This window comes from Paracoccidioides brasiliensis (genome assembly GCF_000150735.1).
Source record: "Paracoccidioides brasiliensis Pb18 unplaced genomic scaffold supercont2.8, whole genome shotgun sequence".
Taxonomy (NCBI): Eukaryota; Fungi; Ascomycota; class Eurotiomycetes; order Onygenales; family Ajellomycetaceae; genus Paracoccidioides; species Paracoccidioides brasiliensis.
In genome coordinates, this window is record NW_011371365.1 from 528,208 (window position 1) to 548,042 (window position 19,835).

Consider the following 19,835-nt stretch of genomic DNA (forward strand, 5'->3'; position numbering starts at 1 on the left):
CTGGTAAGAGATGTGCCGGGCTGTCATATGAAAGACCATGGCCAACAACTGCTCATGACCACCAAGTGTAGTAGTAGGTGTGGTCGTCGTGCCAACAACCACAACAACAATGGGTGGGTACATTGGTCGAGATCGCATTTCTCCTCTTATTATATCCAGATAGTTGGCAAGAAAGAAAGCATCCAAACAAAGCCTTAAATCTGAACAACATACTGCTTGTTCTGTCCATGTATATGCAAACTTTCCTCCGGTGACCCCACCCAGATTGTTTAGTAAATATATCCATTGAGAACTCTCGAGCTGGTCGACCCGCGGAAGGAGAGTTTTAATTCCGTTTGTCCACATTTAATGTGTTTCCCATTTTAAAGAAAACTTGGACATTCCCGAAAGCTGTTGCTCTGGTTTCAAGTTCAAGTTCATGTTGTTGAAGCTGTTGAAGGTTGATGTTTTTCCTGCTTCGGAAAATCTTAAATTAGCCCTGCATTAGCGGCCGCGCTAAAGCCTGTTTAGGTACTAGTGTTGGTGGAAGTTCCTCCTCGCTGACTAACCGCTTACGGCATTCTGCCGAAGCCTCCCCCTTAGTTACCAGCTTATAACCAGTCGCTCACCTCCGTCTGCAACAAACATCCCAATTCTCTCCCTGCCTCTCATTATGCCATTGGTACCTATAAAATAGTGCCGCATAGATTCTCTAGCACCGCTGCGATTTTTTGGTCGCTTACCCTCTCTTGGTCTTGCAATTGTCGCCGGCGACTGCATTGCAACTTATGCACTCATTTGGTTGGGCTCACTTGTTTTGCCAGGAATTCTAGTCTTGTTTCGAACCCGCCTGGTTCCCGCGACTTGTCAAATCAACGTCTGGGTCTCGTTGCACGGCCTAAAGGCGTATCTCGTCCCTTGATATTGCACTGAAATGCAACTTCTTTAGCGTTCAATTTTTACCCACCCGCCGCAGAAACCCCATTCGTTCACACATTCACCATGGATCCGTCACCAGATTCGCCTATTGACGCTCGGTCTTCCTTTGACTCCGTCAGCCGTGAACCGCAACCGACGGATTCGATGGTTACGGTTCCTCTTTCGGACACCCCATACATCCCTAAAGCTCCTGATTCCATTAGTAGTGCCTCCAATATATCTGGTTCTCAAATTGTCGAGAGCCCCCGGGATATTAGTGGGGGAGAATACACAGCTGGAGAAAATGAAAACACTCCCGGACGGCAATCGAAGAGCCGATCAGGGAGCTCAACTTCTTTTTCTTCTTCTTCTGCAAGATCCATATGCAGTAGAGGAAGCAACGGACAGGAATCTCAAGAAGGAAGTGATTGCGTGGATTGGGGAGAGTTGGAGAAAACAGAGGAATTGGAGTCAAAGAGTGAGACCGGTGATGAGGTAAATTAACACATTGGAGAGTTGAACCGCATTATTTCACAGGAGATGTGCTGACTGATATAGTCTACTGCGCTACTTCTTGCGAGGTTAGAACAAGAGAATAACGCACTCGTCGGAAACCCCAAGTCTGGCTCGCATATCCGAAAGGATTCCCGGCGGCCGTCCATTCATCAACTTAGAAAGCTCGTTGACGATCCCTCAAGGTTTTCCCTACGATTTTCTCAGCTCCCAACCCCTCATATGACTGATCTGGACTTTTGGGCTGCACTTGTTGCCGATTACACTCACACAGCTCAGCGGCTGCCAACTTTGACTTCCAACAAGATAAGAGCAGGCGTACCTCCACCGTTAAGAGGGGTGGTTTGGCCAAGCATTGCTGGTGCTATGGATTCAGAACTTTTAGAAGAGTTTGAGAGACTCAGTGGGGAGACCAGTCCCTACGAGGGCCTAATCGGCAAAGATATCGGTAGAAGTTTTCCTAATGTGGATATGTTTCGCGATCCGAATGGAGAGGGGCAACAGATGCTGGGAAAAGTATTGAAGTGTTTCAGCCTTTATGATAGCAAGATAGGATATTGTCAGGGACTGGGGTTTGTTGTCGGGCCTCTTTTGATGCACATGAGCGATGCCGAGGCTTTCTGTGTACTTGTGCGGTAAGTCCTCCTGTTCCCTTTGCTTGGTATTCACCTTGACTAATGCCATCCTTCCATCCACAGCTTAATGGATCATTACGATTTGAGGTCTTGCTTCTTGCCAACTCTCTCTGGCTTACACCTACGGATATATCAGTTCCAGACCCTCCTTTCTCGACATTTACCGGAGCTCCACGCTCATTTGGAAGCCCTGAAAATTGAGCCCGTTTATGTATCGCAATGGTTTTTATCATTCTTCGCGGTTACATGTCCACTTCCAATGCTCCTTCGCATCTATGATGTCTTGCTTTTGGAGGGGGCTTGTGAAACCTTGATGCGTGTCGCGCTTTCGCTCATGCAGCGAAACCAGAAAAAGCTCTTGGCATGCGAAGAATTTGAGGATGTTATGCAACTGTTACTCGCAAGAAACATATGGGATACGTGAGTGTTTAATCTGTTCCTGAGCATGATGACTCCATTCTAATTCCTCTCAATAGATATGGATGCAATGCGGATACTCTTGTTCAGGATTTTGTATCTTTGACCTCCCTTGTCACACGGGAGAGCCTTAAAGAACTTGAAACCAGTTATAGGGAATCACAAGGTACCTCAACCAGTGTCTACTTCCCTCAGATGCAGGCTGTTGCTTCAAGGTTCTTGGGTCGACTCTGGGCGGGATCTGCTTCCTTTAACTCGACTAGGCCCCTTACACTAAATCCCAACGCTCCCGCGTTGGTTTCACGCTCCTCCAGTATTGTACGACGTACCCCATCCAAACAAAGTATGGCCTCCACATTAAATTCCTTTGAATCAACATCCGATGCTAGCACTGCCCCGACTGAGCCTTCGTCAGGCCCTGCTTCCGCTGTTGATTCGACGAAACGTACCACGAAAGTGACAGGAACTTCGAATCCGGAGAGGGACCTACACACCCAAATCGAGGACTTACTTATAGCTTTGACCGACATGCAACGAGAACACGCAGCCTTGGCGAAAGAATTACAAAAAGAAAGGGAGGAGCAGGAGGAAGATCAGCAAACAGCTAGACTAATGCTTGAATGCCTGAAAGAACATCCAAGCGCCGAGCAACATGCAGACCTAATCGCCAAGGCCACCAGTCGTTTTTCTCCAAGAGAATCCCGCCATGTCTCAATTCACCAAACTAAACACCAACTGCGTGAAGAGGTGGTTATGTGGAAGGAGAAGCACGGCGTTGAGTCTTCGAGATGTCACGATCTGAGCAGACTCATTGACGAACAGAATAAGAAGTATTCTCACATGCAAGAGGAGCTTAAAGAAGCAAGGTCCCGACTACAAGATGCGTCTAAAGACAAGCAACGGCTTGAGAAAACCATTCAGGAATTACGCGTGAGGAGAAACGCGCGATCAGATATCCCTCAAGAAACCCAAGGTTCAAACGGAACAGTGGATCGAAATTTGACCGGCCTTCGCGAATTCAAACTTTGTGGAACTGGTTCGATCAACTCTACATTTTCGAAACGAACAAGTAGCCTTGAGGCAGGGGTACTAACGTTTGCCGAAAATTCTCAGGTTTCTCCTGACGACGATCTTGTTCTTGAACTTGTTAATGCCAAAACTTCTGAGGCAGTTGCTCGACAAGAACTCGAAGAGGTGAAAGCAAAACTGGACTCGTTGAGGAAGCTGATCAGCCGCTCGGCAGACAGCTCACCCAACAGATCAGGCCCTATAGGGTTGAGTCGCAGCCTTACACTTAACACGCCTATCCTATCCGGAACGATTTCAAGATATCCCACAGAACCTCCTAAAACACCAACCTTGTCTGCTGGTGCGGGGGGGTTTTTCAGCGGATGGACGAAACGAACCCCTTCTACTGCCTCTGAATTGCGTTAGTTGGATGTCGATTGCATCAGTAGACCTTCTTGAGCCTATCCTTTGCTGTGGGGTAGATATAAATTTCTTTGTTATCGCTCGGTTGGTTTGAGCGGTTTTTGCGAGTTGCCGAAATTCCGAAGCTGATACCGTCCAGCATTTAAAGATTTTCTTTTTGTCCACATTTCGATACATTCTTCTTCCAATATCGCTGAACGGATCTTATCATTGCAGACAACTTTCTGACTAGAGCCATTTGGTAGTTTTAGTACCCCTTTACACACATGTTACACGATCCTTCGAATTCATTTGTTCGGTTCTTGTTCTAATTATTTTCTTTACTTTTCTTTTCTCATCTCACTTTCCATTCTCTACCTTTCTCAACTCCCGTTTTGTCTCTTTTATATATATATTTAGTCTTTCTCTTGTCCCTTCTGACCAACACCATTTCCATCAGTTGCACCATTTTGTAATACGTTTCATCCTTGAATTTCAACGTGTCTACCTATTTTACCAGCTCTACTTTCCTTCCCATGAAACCCTTTTCCCTTTTTCCATCTGACTCCGGATCGGCTACGTTAATTTTGGTCTTCAAACACGCCGCTTTTCCTTTGACACATCTCAATCGTCTCATGCACTATACCTTTTGCTTTCCGCTCCCGTTGCACTCTACAGTTGTGTCATCATATGATATTTGAAAGGGTGAGCATACATTTTCCTCTTTCCCTTTTCACAGTGTTATATATATATATATATATACCCTTGGCATTGACAATTCAATGGATTCTTTTGGTTGGTATTAACGTTTTGCTCTCAGCCTGGTCGGCAATTTGCAGTTCCTCCTTTCTTGGATCCATACATTTCTTCTCTATTGATTCTTTTGGGGGTTTATCAAATTATTTTAGTGTGCGGGTTGGAGAGTTACCAGCTCTGAACATGCCAATACCAGAAGGCGAGTTTCTAGTAACTTGTCTTGTTGCTCTTGTGCTGGGTCATTGCTAGCTAGTGTATATGTCGGAGAAGGTCAATTGATTTGCCGGAAAACCCTCTGTTAATAATATTCTCTATGCGGTCGCTCAAACGGCTACAATGCTGCTATCATAGATAGGTCTTTAACAATCCTGCTGTAGTTTTAGTCGCGGCAACTCAAATGGCACAGGTTGATATTCAGGAATTCAAAAATTCAAATATATAGATAGCATGCGATTAATTTCCGTCGCAAATTCAAAATCCTCCTGTCGATAAACTAAACGGCAAATCCTCCTCCCTAGTCCCCCAATGACTCTCCTCCTTTCCAAGAACCAGCTCCAAGACACCACCTTTCTCAAAGAAATCATGCCCAATCCAATTCCGTCGCCAATCTTTCCCATCCCGCTTCGCGCTCTGGATATAAATCGCACCATATTTAGGGTCAAAGTTGATATTCCGCACATTGGCAACATTACCAGTAAGGTCGTTGTAAATTCGCACCTCTTTAAAGAAAGGGGGTGTGATTAGATACACATCTTGGCCAGCGACAGGGAACAAGCCCATCATCGCTAGCGCTAGGAATGAACCCATCGCCCCGCTGTCATCGTTGCCGGGAATGCCGTTGAGGGAATTGTTAAATTGTGAGGGGATGTATGCGTGGGCGCGCTTTGCGGATAATGCTGGTCGTCCGGCATAGTGGTATTGGTATACCGGGAGGAAAGCTTGTTCGTCGCCCATGTACAGCAGACCGGACTCGTGCAGGAAATTGAGACGGGCAGTGTATGCATCTGGACCGCCTAGGGTGGCTATGAGCGATGCCATGTCATGAGGAACGTAGCTGATGGTTTGTGATTTTGATTAGCACAGGGATAAATAGAGATTAATGTTGGGAGCGTGAGGGTTGGGGACCAAAATACGTACAACGTGTACATAAACAAGCTACCCTCATACGACTCTCCGCCTAGACTATTCAGGTAGCATGAATGCTGGTTTAGTAGCGGGCTACAGTGGATTGGATCCTGATAGTCCCATGTCCCGTCCTCAAGTCGCGGCTGGAGACACCCTACAAAGCCAGTGTCTGTCCCGTTGATTGCACTTGTCTGGTTCTCCTTGTACACATTTTTCCAGAACTTCGCTCTCTCCATGTATTTGGCATAATCGCCATGATGGCCCAGGGCTTTGGACACCAATGCAATACAAAAGTCATTATATGCATATTCGACCGTACGCGACACGCTACGGGTGCGAAGCCCGTTACCAATTGGCATACCATCTGACGGAATATATCCCAACTTCTTCCAACTTTCAAGCCCCCCACGGCCTTCAATCTCCCAGTCATTTGGGGTGGATTCTGCGTCCTTTAGCAAGGCCTGGTACCCGGTTTCCCAATCAATGCCGGGAAGTCTCTTGACAAACGCGTCCGCAAGGACGACATCTGCGTTGGAACCTCCCTGAGTGAACCCCTTACAAAGCGACATGCGACAGTCGGGAAGAAAACCTTCATGCCGGTAAATATCAATCAGGCTGCGAACGAAGAGAATCTGAGACCGGGGATCGAGAATTGTCAGGAGTGGATGTATGCTACGAAATGAATCCCATATGCTGTGTACGCAGACCATCAGAATACAAATGATTTTCCCATCTCCTTCAAGTAAAAGGAAAAGGAGGGGGAGAGGAAACAAAAAGAGGCAAGTAAACATAACCCGGCTACCTACCAGTAAAAGCTATCGTAATAAGGCTCGTCACTTTTCCATAGAGGATTCTCACCGGTGTAATCCTGTGGGCTGATCATTGTTCGATATATCCCACTCCAGAATATAACCTCCATATCCTTAGAAACACCTCCCGCGTTTATCTCTATGACTTCGAATTTCTTTGCCCATGCGTCCCTAGCTGCTGACATGGTGCGGTCAAAGTCGAAGTCGGGTTGTTCCCTCTCAGCATTTGAACAAGCTCTGTCAGTGTTTATAAAGCTAGTCCCCACGCGTACAAGTATCTTTCTGTCTTTTGGCGTACGGAATTGAACAAATGCGCCCAACGGCACGTTACCCTCCCCAGCATCGGGATCAGATTCTGATATAATCGTAGGCGTAGGTGCGCCACCTTTGCTGCTTGTGTATATTCCCGCTTGGCGGATGTCTGCGCTCCTAAAATCCATGCAGAAATATAAGAAATACGACCCTTTCCCGAAACTGGGATTAAACGATCCACTTCCAGTAATACGACCTGTTTTAGGGTTAACAGAAACTTTGCTCTCTCTGCGGGTGTCGGACAGGTCATCCAAGTCAACCAAGATGAATGGGCTTAGTGGGACATTTTGATCGGGGAATGGCCTTTTCGGAAAAGTGAACTTGTACAGAGCGCTGCGGTTGGTTACGGTCATCTCTGTGGAAATCGAGTTATTGAGGGTGATCCCAAAGAACCCAGGGCGGGCCTTGACACTGCCCTTTATCCAGCTAGCTCCACGTTCCTTTTTGTTGAATATACATTTTTCGACCGCATCGTCCGGGCAGGCTGCGTGGGCGAAAATCGGGAAACTTCCAAAAGATGAGCCCTAGAACTCGCGGATTGTGGTTAGAATCTTGAACCACGTCCAGATGTGGACAGATTTCCCGAGGAACTGTATCGCCATGAACAGTCCCGTGTCCTATCAAAAACGGAGCTCATCGATAATTCCATGCGTGACGCACTTGAAGAGGAAGAAAAAAGATTATTTGTCATACCCCTCCAGTGCCCGAGTCGTGCATATGGGAGAAGCCCAGAACGACCGTCGCATTCGAGTCAAAACCGCCCTGAGTCTCTCCATCCGTATCAGGCCCTGCCTTCACCATTCCTAGTAATCACATTAGGACACAGAATTCCCAGGCTCTTCGCGAGTACGTAGAACAATACATACCAAATGGTAAAGTTGCCCCTGGGAAAACATGGCCTGCAGTTAAGACAGTTAGATCTTATATGTCCGCAAAATGGGAAGTCAGAGCAGGCAACAGCCAGGAAAACCAACCGCCATTGATGGTCCCTATAAGTGGATTGACTAGATCCAAAGCCCGTTTCGACCTCGGACTCCCAGCCGCCGCAGGGCTTGTCAGGAGTGAAACGCATAATGACAAGATAAGAGCCAATGTCAAGCCGACGCTCAGCCACGCCATAATCAAACGTGCCCGGCGGCTTTTCACAAGTAGTCAAATGTTCATCTCGAGAAACTGGTACGCAAATAGAGATAACTCTGTTATATGCAAGATAGAACTGCTTGGGGGTTAGTTATTAACTAATGAACGAGCCCGGCTGGGGCTGGATCAGGATTATATATATACGTATAGATAACTACCATCAGAGATCGGATTTAAAACCCAACCACCCAAGTTGCGCCCTTGTTGAACGACAGTAACGTTAACGTTACCTAACAGTGGGTAATATTTCCCGACTATTGGTGGGCTTCTCTGGCATCCAGCTCCCCAACAAGGTCATTCGAAAGTGCTTCCTTGCCTGCATAGAAGTTTAGTAGTTAGTTACAGAGTAACTAACTAACTAGTTAACTTAACTTGAGAGGCGATCGCCCATGCAGACTTAACCACGGCGTCCGGGTGAAGGCCACGGATTATTTTGCACCTCTCGCAAGGATTGTTTTCCTTCTCTGGGTCTGACTGCAATCGAGAGCTGAATCGCGCACAGGCCTTGGAAACGGGGTTTCTCTTCAAGTCACTAGGGATGACTCCGTACCTTAACGGAAATACGGAATTTGAGGGCGCGCACCACCCCTGAAAGTTACTTAACTACTGTATCAGTTCATATAATTTATAATTCTTGTCAAACTTGCATTCTTTGTACGGAGTAATGTTAAAACTGATCTTAATTAATCTCCATTTGGAGAAGACCTGCCCTTCACCTCACCTATAGAGAGTGACTTCTGAACATGGATTTTGCGGAAGATTGCACCAGAAGTGGCTGAGTGGGGTTCGGGCCCGAGAACTTATCATTAACTTACCTATTACGTAGATGTAGATTGAGACGTCGGGGAAGATTGCTAAATATGAGAGGATGGAGCACGAAAAACGAGAAATGAAGTTGATGAAGATATAGTTTAGATAGTTTAGTAGCTGGGACATTGGATTCCTGTACCTGAAACCGTGGAATTTAGTATTGTGCTTAACTTCTATCCATGGCACACATCAACCATTGACTTTTGGGGCGTGTTAAGAATTATTTCAGGGATCCAATGGTTTGCAACAGAGGGGAAATAACAGGAATGTATGACATATGAACAACCATCTGCAATACAATGCATACATATATGTGTACACACTGGTGTTGACGGATGAAAAAGAGGAGAAAATGATAAAGAAACACTTCACAGTATTCATATTTATTTCGTTGACCCAGGCTATCTAATATAACCATTCTGCTGCAAAATAATAGCACAACATCCCACAGAATCATTGAGTAGTTCTAAATTATATATTAACTAGTTACATAAGAAACTATATAATCATTTCACCATATCATCTTCATACACTCAGTTAAAAATCCCTCCCTACCTCACCTAAAAACGACTCACAGTAAAACTCCGCCCGTCACAACATCCGCCAGATTTAAAGCTACGTGTACAATTCCGTAACGTCATTAAACGGATGAAAACACGCAAAGAATCCCACCCAATGCCAGTTGACCCTTCTATATCTATGCTGGTACACTAAATACTGCGGGAACCCGACTCGACATACATTTCTATCAATGCCCATACGCACTTGCTATATCCGCCTTATACTTCTCATGGATCGCATTCCTATTCAGCTTCTCCGTCGCTGTCGTCAGGCCCTAAAATATCACACGTATCATCAGCGTGCTCCAACAAACTGGTGGGGGGTAGTTGCTGGAGGGAATGTCTAGTACTGGGGGAGGGAGGAGGCAAACCAGAATGCATCTCCCACACGGGGCAAGTCTACACAAGAAAAATTAAAAAAAAAAACAGTGCACTCACATTCTGGGGTGTCCAAAGCTCATCCACAAGGACAACGCCATCAATAATCTCAAGTCCCGTAAGACCGGCCTTCCGCCCAGCAGCTTGCATATTCTGTAGCGCGACCTGTCGCAGTTTCTTGTCATGCACCAGCTCATGAAGCCCCTGGACTTTGACGATGCCGTTTTCGGCAGCTAGCTTTTTCAACGCGGGCTCGGCAGGGACCACGATTGCAATTGGCTTGGCTTTATCTGGTGCTGCGTAGACGCAGATGTTCGCCACAAAACCCACTGAACGATATACCGATTCGAGCTATGGTTATCCGTTAATGAATACTGTATCGAACGCGTTTGGAAAATTTGTAGCGTCTGCTCACCTTTTCCAGTGGGATATATTCCCCATTCAAAGTCTTGACCAGACTCTTCTTGCGGTCAATTACCTTAAGATGGCCGTTTCGATCCCACTCCCCAATATCTCCCGTTTTAAACCAGCCATCAGAGGTCATGACTTGGGCCGTTCCGGCCTCATTGTTCAAGTATCCTTCCATGACGCTATTCCCGCGAACCCAAATTTCACCTTGGGGAGGAGTTGAGTTGGTGAAATACCCTGCATCCGGGAAATCAACCAACTTGATCTCCACGCAAGCGGGGATATCACCTAAGGTTTCGCCCTGCCAACCCCAGGGATCGGAAACAGATGTCATCCTACGAGATTTCGTCGGTTAGATTTTTGTCTCTGCAATGCAAGGTATCACTCGATATATATGTGTCTTACGCTGTCGTTTCAGTTAGGCCATATCCGATAACCATAGGTGCTATAACCAGGGAGATGAATTCCTGTGTTTCATGAGCAATAGGCCCGGCTCCATTCATGACGAACCGGAGTCTACCTCCAGTTGCATCAATGATCTTTTTGAAGATCACTGAGTTTAGAATCCCAGACCCTCCCAATTGGCGATTCGTAAGCTGGCGCTTAAGGTAGAATGCTGTCCAGAAAAGGTTCTTCGAGATTAACCCGGCTTGTTCAACTTTCATAATGACGCCCTTCCTCACGGTTTCCCACACAGCGGGTACTCCAACCATCAAGGTTGGTCTGAGCTCTCGTATGTCGCCCTTGCAGTTTCGCATCGATGTGTCTGCAATCGTTTTCGGGCTTCCGTAACCCATTCGACAGCCCCAGAATAGCGCTGCATGCTCAAATACGAATTCAAAAATGTGAGCCAAGGGCAGGAATGTTAGGACAACATCGCTAGGACTGATTTCACGTCCAACCAAGGAATCTATCCCAGCAACTATTGCACTCCAAATCAGCACATGAAAAATGAAAAAAAAAAAAAAAAAAAAAAAAAATTTTTGAAGAAATAAAATAAAAATAAATAAAATAAAATGATGCAACAATTAAAAAGTTGTGTTTTCTTCCATACCTGCAGCAATCACATGTCTGTGCTTCAGGGGAATACCCTTTGGGGGCCCCGTGGCACCGGATGTATACATAATCATGCCGGTGTCATCCGCATCCGGAGGAACCGGACCCACCGGATTCTCTTCTCCAAGTTTCCTGAGCTCCTCGAAGCTTAGCAGAGTTTTACCGGGGTGTTCAGCTCTGAAGGCGTTTAACGTCTCCTGCTTGAGCAGACGCGTATTGTTGTAAATGACGACTGTGATACTTTGAGCGTCGCCCAACAGTTTGATGAGTGGTTGTAAAAGTTGTGGATCTGTGTACAAGGCTCTGGAATTGGCTTCTGTCATTGTGTGCCGCAGCCCTTCTTCGCCAAGGGTGTCGTACGAGGTAACGATGGACATGGACTGTGAGATTGCCCCATGGGCAGCAGCAAGCCAACGATCACTGGTACCAGCGTAGAGGTGGAGCCTATCGCCCTTGCCCAGGCCCAGCTTCCTTAGGCCCGCTCCGATCTGTAGGGTCAATCTCTCGTACTCATTGAAAGTTATGAAGGTGTAGCCGCTCAATTCAAAATATGTCCAGTCTTTGTCCACATCCCGCTCCTCGCCGTTCACCATCTTCTTAACCTTTCTGGTCTCGACGTGGACATCCAGAAGCTCCCGTGAGCCCATACATTTTGCATTGCCAAATTTCTCAGCCCCGCGCCTGACAATATCATAGACAGTATTGATCCCTTCCTCGGGCCGGGCAAGCAATTTATCTTTGTAATTCACATTTCGACGAGGGATTGTTTCTCCATTCACGGGATCGTAGCCGGGAGCATCGACAGTAAACGGGGTTTTCTGTAAAGTGGCACGTCGACGGAGAGCATTAGTAAGTCTGGTATTCCTCTCAGCCATGTTTATATTAATCGTAGAAGTTTAGGCATGTCATATATTGCTAGAGTCAAAAGGACACGCAAAGAACCCAAGGAAGCATGCCGGAAGAGATATTGGAAGGGACACGACTTCCATTTTATAATCTGGCATGATACCTAGGTATAAAGGAGTGTACGTGCTGTTCATGTCCATGGGACACACGGGCATTTGCAAGAAAGGCCGGCAGCAGAAGGGGGAAAATACGAGCAACTCACAGCGAAGCTCAGCGACATAGCGTGAGCTCAAAGCATATGACACCGAGGCACACAGAACGGGAGCTGGAAAGCATACACCAATTGCTGAAGTGAAGTGATTGGGGTAAAAACGATAGATACTGGATAGCGGTGTCCTTGACTTCTTGGAACCTTGGGCTTGAATGGCTAAATGAGAGGAGGAGTAGGATGGAGAAAAGTGGAAAGCTGAAGTTTGAAAATGACGTTGACGTTGGGGTTGCGGACCACAAACTGTAGGGACCGAGGGCATGCATCATCATCATCACATCACTCAACTTAAGTTACCCGTGCGAAAAATATAGCCTCACCTGACCTAAACTGATTTAGTAGCTTGCTGTGCATTCGTATGTGCATAACATTGCCGTATTGTGCAGTATTTATCACTGACCAAGAGTTGCAATTGATAGCTGCATCTAGAGTAGCTATATTAGCTCTTGGTGCCCGAAGCGCAGAGGAAGACTGGGATAAATTAATTCACTGAGATTTAGGTAATTTGACCTGGAAGGATAGATACTTATTTAAACGCGGGTGAGTTACAGCCGAGTTAAACTACCCCGCAAATAAATCTACGTCTGTCTTAAATTTCTCCTCCAATGATTAATTTATTTCCCTATCCACAGGCATTGTTGATTATGTTCCTCTTCTATGGTCTTCTAACTAGTGATGTTTGGAATATATCAATCAATGTCTTCTATCATGTGAATACCTGCCAGGCCTATCTATATCTTCTGGTAGCTACCGACCCGGCTACCCTTACATCAGTCTGGACGAATTCGTTATCAAGCTGTTTTTCGGGCATCCAACTTCTCGTTGGTTTCACAATGCATCACCATTTTATGATGCGCTGCCATGTTTTAAAATGAACGGCATTACAGAGCGAATAACTAACTACCCTTTGCTAATTCTGATCGCCATCAATAGTTAGTTAATCTCACTACCAACTTTGATTGCAAGTCAGGGCTTTTCCTCTCATGCCAGAACATCCTCCCCGGGCAAGGATGTTATAGATGTTATTTTATTTCTCACTTGATTGACACCCATGGCACAATCTAGCTAGCTACAGCTACGGGATATTGAGACGATGAATTGTTCCCGATGTAGTGATCTTTCAGTCCTCTCTCATTCCTGGAGCCCCTTTATCAAGAATCCCTCTTCTGTAGTTAAACCGTTCTGTGTTGAGTAAATACTTCAATCTCCCATAACTACCTGCCATCTTGAAAGCTCCATCCACCCATAACCATCAATCGTGTCTTATTCTGTCATGACTCCAAGCAAGACACAGGGTCCCTGCAATGATGATCTTTGAAGCTCTGCCTGAAAGGAAGTTAAACTTTACCGCAAATCCATGCGTGATAAAATTCATGGATTCTTTAGCCGTTCAAGTTAAACATGAACCCTCGAATAACGATGAAGCTGTTCTGGAAGTCAATGACTAGTTACCCACAGGAGGCTTGATCAAAATGACTTCAAAAATGTTCCGAGGGTGTCCATTTTCAGTCCATCTCTCATTTATCAGCGACCTCTTCTCTTTTGCAGTCGACGATGAAGATCACGGACAATCAGAAGTCACAGACAAGCATTCATAAGATGGGGTTCATATATAGTTCACCCCAGCGATGAATATCTGATATCTGACGTCCCGGCCCGGAGATCCTTTACCGAAGAGTCACGGAACACGGGGTCAGCTAAATAACTAACTAACCAGTTAATTAATTAGTTACAGCATTAGCTAGCTAGTTCAATGAAACGAATCACCCAGAATTTAACATTGATTAGCTGCTTTTAAGCTAGCGGTTGTGCAAGGATCATTCACACTCATCTGACGGACCCCCCCCCCCCCCCCCCAGAGAGACATTTGAGAACAACTTCATCCGGCGGGAGTCGATCAGAGCGGGGTCGAGTTTACATCTTGTTTGCCTCGACTGCTCTTCTCTTCTTTCAGGTACCAAGTTTCTGAAAGCTCGAGGACAGAGATACGGATGAGCCTCGTCGTAGAAACAAACATCCTCCCCAGCCGTCTGAGATCCGGGCATCTCCTGCTCGCTCGCTCGGGCTCGCTGCAAGGCCCAGAAGCTTATAGTTATTAGAGACATCTTAAATACGTTCTCTTCTCCACCCAATTGCCGTTAACAATATTTAGGATGAAACCAGATGCCAAAAAATGTCCGACAAACCTACTCTGCAATTCTTACCCGGAGAAATCCTCCATATCATACATTCCTTCCTCTCCGCTGGTTCCAAATTAACCTTCTCCTTGACATGCAAACGTTTCTATAACAGCTTCTTCGAAAACGTTCCTCAATCCTACCTCTCAGACCCGGTCAAGCGCCAGGAATTCCAGCAGATCGTTCAAAACTCGGCTGTAATAGATGATCTCAAGGTTTACGAATTTATGCTGGCCCGCGAACTCTGCGGATTCAAATCCGGCCCCAAACTCTGTTGCAGTGCGTGCAGCTCCACCCATCTCCCGCTCTTCTTCCACCCCCGCGACCTTGCCAAACACTCCAATGAGCGCGTTTGCCTCAAACACATCAAGGGCCTCTGGATAGAACCGGGCAAATGCTTCAGTTTCGCGGATCTGCATTTGTCCTGCGGCCCGATAGACATGCTCTACAAGGTGCAGACCCCCCGCTGTGCAGCGTTGAGCCTGGACGACAGATACGTATACAGGTATCTCCTGTGGACGCATTACGATATCCTAACCTTGCCCAGGGATGAACGTGCGTCGAAAGAACAGATAGCAAAGATCCTTGATGGCTTCGATCTCCCCACTTGTCCGCATTTGCGCCTCAGCGACCGCATGATCATAGATCTCTACGACAGCCCGCTCAACACAGTCGAGGAACCGCTCAACCAGGAACGCCCACCAATCTTCGACCCAACCGATATCCGCGCAAAATGCACGTTCCCATGCTGCCTCACTTCGGTTTGCTGGACCACGCACACCAGCGTCGAGGACCCGCAGTGGAAAACCATCTACCTCCATGTTCTCCGCAAGATTCGAATTAATACCGCCATAGACCGCGTGTGGTTGGCGCAGTTGATGCTCCCCAATGATGCCCTCTTGAGACAACAGCACTGGGACGATTGTTTCCGGTGGAAATCGCATATGCTTGCGATCGAGAGGGAGAGATATGAGAACGAGGCTAGGGAAGGTGCTGACGGTGGCGGTGGTGATGGGTTTGCTACCGGTGCCTGCAGTGAAGCATACCTTGCTCGGGAAACCCTACTCCGCCAGCGCGAGGATGTCGTCAACCGCCTATTCCACCCACGCCGTCCGCGTAACGGCCAGGATCTCGTACGTGGGCTGGGGGGTAAAATCAAAATCACATCTCCGAACCCGATAAATAATATACCTATGGACAGTGTCAATGGTGGCAACGAGCCAGAGATACCCACCCAAATTACTAGCAATCAACGCCCCTGGACGCCCCCGGCCTCACCGCTGATAACGAGCGAAATGTGCCGTGATATATTCTTAGAGAATCCTTCTCTTCCAGAGTCCGCCACCCCCCTTTCAGATATGCGATATTCTGGGGGCGAGCTCTTCTCACCGTTATTCAACGCAGACGAATTTCAGCGATATGGCAAACGGGGCCCCCAGGCTGTCATTGCTGAGGAACGTAGGAAGCAGATGTCATGGTTTGGACGGCTGTTTACCTTCAGCCTCTGGTAATGACGGATAGGAAGAGATACATGCATGCATTTGATGGGTTTTCCCCTTCTTTCTTTTGCCAAGCAGAGCAGCATCTACTACCTAACTCGTTGAGTTAATTCCTACAACCAGAATAAGTCATATTTAAAAGCCAATATAAATAGTTTCATGTGCATACGCAAAATTTCTTATCAAGGGACTACATGCATGATACTAAAAGAAAAGAAAAAGGAAATCCTTAAAAGATACCGACGCGAGCAGGATTCGAACCTACGCCTCCGAAGAGAAGAGATTAGTAATGATTGACTTTGTCAGTCAAATTCTAGTCTCTCGCGTTAACCACTCCGCCATCGCGCCAGCTGATAATGTGATGTCAGTGGGAAAAACTACTTGATGGTTGTGCCTCTATCCACAAACGGACCACGTATCATGATTTTACCCTTGGGTCATGTAAATATATGATCACTGGACAGAATTTCTCATTTAATTTTAACTGTATCGCCGGGTTTAAATAAATCGAAGGATGCTGCTGCATCCGACGTGGAGCAAGTGGAACTGTATGTATAGTTGCCCGGATAACAATACTGGTGGGCACACACAGAACAAGAGCAGATGAAAGAGAAATTATAAAAAAGAAGAAATGAATTGAACAACTGGCTCAAACCTCTCCAACGCCTAAAAGATATGGCTGCGGTAAAAAAGAATATGCAACTTGATGACAATGCTCTAAGTAATCACAGATTAGCTGCCGGATCCCACAACCCCTCGAAAAAGTGAATGCTACCTCACTTACCACTGTTCCAATCGCTTTGAAAAAGCGAATCGCAACCGTAGCAATACAATGAACAAAGGAGGGAATGGACGTGCAAAAGCCACAGACAAGAATTCCAAAGTACCAACGGAAACCCCTTGGTGATATTCTCCATATGCACAGAGAAATTCTCCTGTTACAGAATTCCATTTTTACTGTCCACTCCATAAATCCGCTCCATTGTCTGAATAATTTCGCTCTCACTCGTCCGTTCCACGTCTGACCTCATCTTTTCGCCCTTACGACGAATGTTGCGCGTCTTCCTGTCGTTTGCCAGGATTTTCGCGAACTTGGACTTTTCTCTGATGACGGAGCCCTTCCAGTAGAAGATGTAGATTGGAATGGTAACCATGAATGAGATAATACCCATAATTGTCGAGGGCCATTCAAGCTGATATTTGGTGCCGATTGTTTTGTACACTAAGAAAAGCAGGAAGTGAAATGTGTTAGAAAAAAGACTAGAATTATAAACGACCATTTGGAATGTGTACAAAAACGTACATGGCGTTGAATACATTGCCGCAATTCCAGCAAGGAAATCCCTTGCTAAGGCATTACCACCCGTCGCAGATGCCGAATATGGGCCGTAGCTCGCGACCATATAGTCGATTGTGGCCATGTAAATGCAATACTACATGATGATGCCCATCAGATTCTAAGTCGCAGTGGTTTTTGTATTGCGGATAGAATCACAACTTACGTTTGCAACGGCAATTAGAAGAGAGAATATCATAGGGGCAATCCAGTGAATGCGAGGTGGCCCCAAACTTGACCATGCAAACCCGAACAAACCGATAGTTTCAAGAGGGGCAGCTGTACAGAAAACCAATGTTAGTAGTATACGACACATGTGTCGAAAGCCATGAACAACAATAACAAGGACACAATCATACTGAATAAGAGCCACCATAGTCTTGACTCCGGTTCAAGGATGCTGGGATCTTTCCTTTGAATCTTTCGGTGCTTTATCATCACAGGAAGAAATGATAAATAGGCAATGAAGTAACCAAGGAGGATACTATGCAGAAAGTTAACGATGAATAAAAAAAGTTTGGCTCCTTTTGAATGAACCGAGGGGTATACTCACGGAATAAAGGCCAAGCCAACTTGTATCGTATTGAATCCCCATTGGCCGTATACCGGCTGGTAAGACTCGAGGAAAGTGAAAATCAAGGCGTCGCTGAAGCCGCTGAGAATTGATAGACAAAATACAATAGGCTCGCGCACAAACATGCTAAACGGCCGGGCCCAGATTATCGCAACTTCCTTCAGCGTAATTCCCGCACCCTGGATTTCACCGGGACCATATATATGTAGTTCTCCTGCCTGACGCCGTCTTTTGGCCTCTCTGTCCAGAAGGACGGTAACCCGTGTTTCCGGCACGAATAGAAGGTGAGCAGCTTGAGCGACGCCTCCGAAAATGAGTTGAACCCAAAAGTTCCATCGCCAATCGAGGTAAGCTTCCATGAAGCCACCGACGATTGGTGCTATAACAGATCCTGCAACTGAGGAGAGAACAATGAAGGCAACTGCAAACTGTTGGTCATCGGGCTCCCACATGTCCGCAATCATCCCCAGTGTCACAGAACCACCAGCAGAGGACAGACCGCCAAGGAATCGGCCCACCACGATGGTGTGGAAATTTTTCGCCAGAGCGCAAGGTATTTGCCAGATGTTCACCAATGATAAACTCAGCTGCATGACGGGGTATCGGCCCAGCTCTTCGCTCCATGGAGCCCACAGCTCGCTCCCAAACGCATAGGCGACCAGAAATATCATCTGGCCCACTCTCGCAGCTTGCTCAGAAATGGAGAAGTGGAGTGAAAGCGGGGTGATGGCATTGGCATAGATGCTGGTATTGAAGTTCATGGATAATTGGACGAAAAAGACGACACTAAGAATTGTCCATTTTTTCCAACGGGGGAAACCGAAGCCCAGCTTTCCATAGCAGTCACTTTCAAGAAGCAGAATTCTTTCAGAACTTTGAGATTTTGTTGCAGGAGGTGATGTGGGCGATGGAGGCGGTGGCAGCGGCGGTGGTGGGGGGGATATTTTAGGCTTTTCATTATCATGAAGTGGAGTGTCATCGTTCCCCTTCACACCCGGCGGGACTGAAGAAAACGAGGATACATGTAGAACATCGTGTTCAGCAGAAGACGGTATCCTGGCGCGTAAACTGGGGTTGAATCTCGGGATGAATCTGGGGTATGTTTTGTGGCGCATATGCAACCGAACACGGTCCTGGACAGGCTGGGTGCCAGGATTGGAAGCGGGCATCCCGTAAGAATGGACAGTCAATAGATAAACCACAGAATTGAACCGTGGAACGAAAACATGGAAAAGAACATAACAAAAAAGAAGAAGAAGAAGAAGAAGAAGAAGAAGAAGAAGAAGAAGAGTAGAATGCAACGAGCGCAAAAGGGTAAGGAAGACGAAAAAACAATAACAATAAAGAAGTGAGCAGCAGCAGCGGCAGCGGCAGCGGCAGCAGCAAGCAGCAGGAGCAAGGGAAGGACTCCCACGGCCACGATGCCTTGCTGCTGCTACTGTTAAGGAAAGATGGAAGCAGGGGCCCGCCGCTCCAGTGATACATGGAGGAATAGTCGTTGATTGATACCAGCTGTAGGAATGGATGTGCTGCAGCAGACAGAATCTCCGACGAGGTAGTTATTTGAAGAGAATCGTGGCAGTAAACTAACTTCCTAGTTATGTTAGCACAGCTACAACATGATTCTTCTTCTTCTTCTTCTTCTTCTTCTTCTTCATGTGAATATTGGAGTGACCCCTGATATTCCACCCGGATGACGTAGGTCCAAGTTGTTTTATAAAGTTGATCGGGGGTGGAATCCCTTGGCTGACTAACTAACCGGCGAGTGGTGGGGAGGGGGGGGGGGTTCTTCAGCCTCCTCCAATCCTGCAGAGACCCAGAAGTTCAACTTCACAACCACTTAACATAATTACGACTAGGGGATGACTACCACAGTTACCTTCTCAGACCGCACACCAACACACATCTG

At 46.6% G+C, this 19,835-nt stretch overlaps 5 protein-coding genes and 1 non-coding gene across 6 annotated transcripts; 2 read left to right on the top strand and 4 right to left on the bottom strand.

Moving 5' to 3' along the window:
- Positions 1-981: 981 nt before the first annotated feature.
- On the top strand, positions 982-3,896 carry PADG_06343 (uncharacterized protein; the record flags this gene model as incomplete). The annotated part of the gene is made up of 4 exons (XM_010763556.1): positions 982-1,392; positions 1,456-2,045; positions 2,109-2,465; positions 2,522-3,896. The coding sequence occupies 4 exons, from the start codon at positions 982-984 to the stop codon at positions 3,894-3,896; spliced, it is 2,733 nt and encodes a 910-aa protein (XP_010761858.1).
- Positions 3,897-5,099: 1,203 nt separating this feature from the next.
- Positions 5,100-7,993, bottom strand: PADG_06344 (uncharacterized protein; the record flags this gene model as incomplete). The annotated part of the gene is made up of 6 exons (XM_010763557.1): positions 5,100-5,682; positions 5,766-6,446; positions 6,560-7,398; positions 7,568-7,677; positions 7,741-7,773; positions 7,849-7,993. The coding sequence occupies 6 exons, from the start codon at positions 7,991-7,993 to the stop codon at positions 5,100-5,102; spliced, it is 2,391 nt and encodes a 796-aa protein (XP_010761859.1).
- Positions 7,994-9,572: 1,579 nt separating this feature from the next.
- On the bottom strand, positions 9,573-12,101 carry PADG_06345 (uncharacterized protein; the record flags this gene model as incomplete). Its single annotated transcript, XM_010763397.1, has 5 exons — positions 9,573-9,659; positions 9,823-10,113; positions 10,178-10,505; positions 10,576-11,092; positions 11,225-12,101. The coding sequence occupies 5 exons, from the start codon at positions 12,099-12,101 to the stop codon at positions 9,573-9,575; spliced, it is 2,100 nt and encodes a 699-aa protein (XP_010761699.1).
- Positions 12,102-14,513: 2,412 nt separating this feature from the next.
- PADG_06346 (uncharacterized protein) lies at positions 14,514-16,028 on the top strand (the record flags this gene model as incomplete). Its single annotated transcript, XM_010763558.1, has 1 exon — positions 14,514-16,028. One exon carries the CDS (start codon positions 14,514-14,516, stop codon positions 16,026-16,028), a length of 1,515 nt encoding a protein of 504 aa, XP_010761860.1.
- A 228-nt stretch (positions 16,029-16,256) lies between these two features.
- PADG_12084 lies at positions 16,257-16,364 on the bottom strand. Its single transcript has one exon. It is a non-coding gene; the product is annotated as a tRNA-Ser (tRNA).
- A 590-nt stretch (positions 16,365-16,954) lies between these two features.
- PADG_06347 (uncharacterized protein) lies at positions 16,955-19,095 on the bottom strand (the record flags this gene model as incomplete). The annotated part of the gene is made up of 5 exons (XM_010763398.1): positions 16,955-17,238; positions 17,320-17,449; positions 17,519-17,631; positions 17,712-17,836; positions 17,906-19,095. 5 exons carry the CDS (start codon positions 19,093-19,095, stop codon positions 16,955-16,957), a joined length of 1,842 nt encoding a protein of 613 aa, XP_010761700.1.
- Between the last annotated feature and the right edge of the window lie 740 nt (positions 19,096-19,835).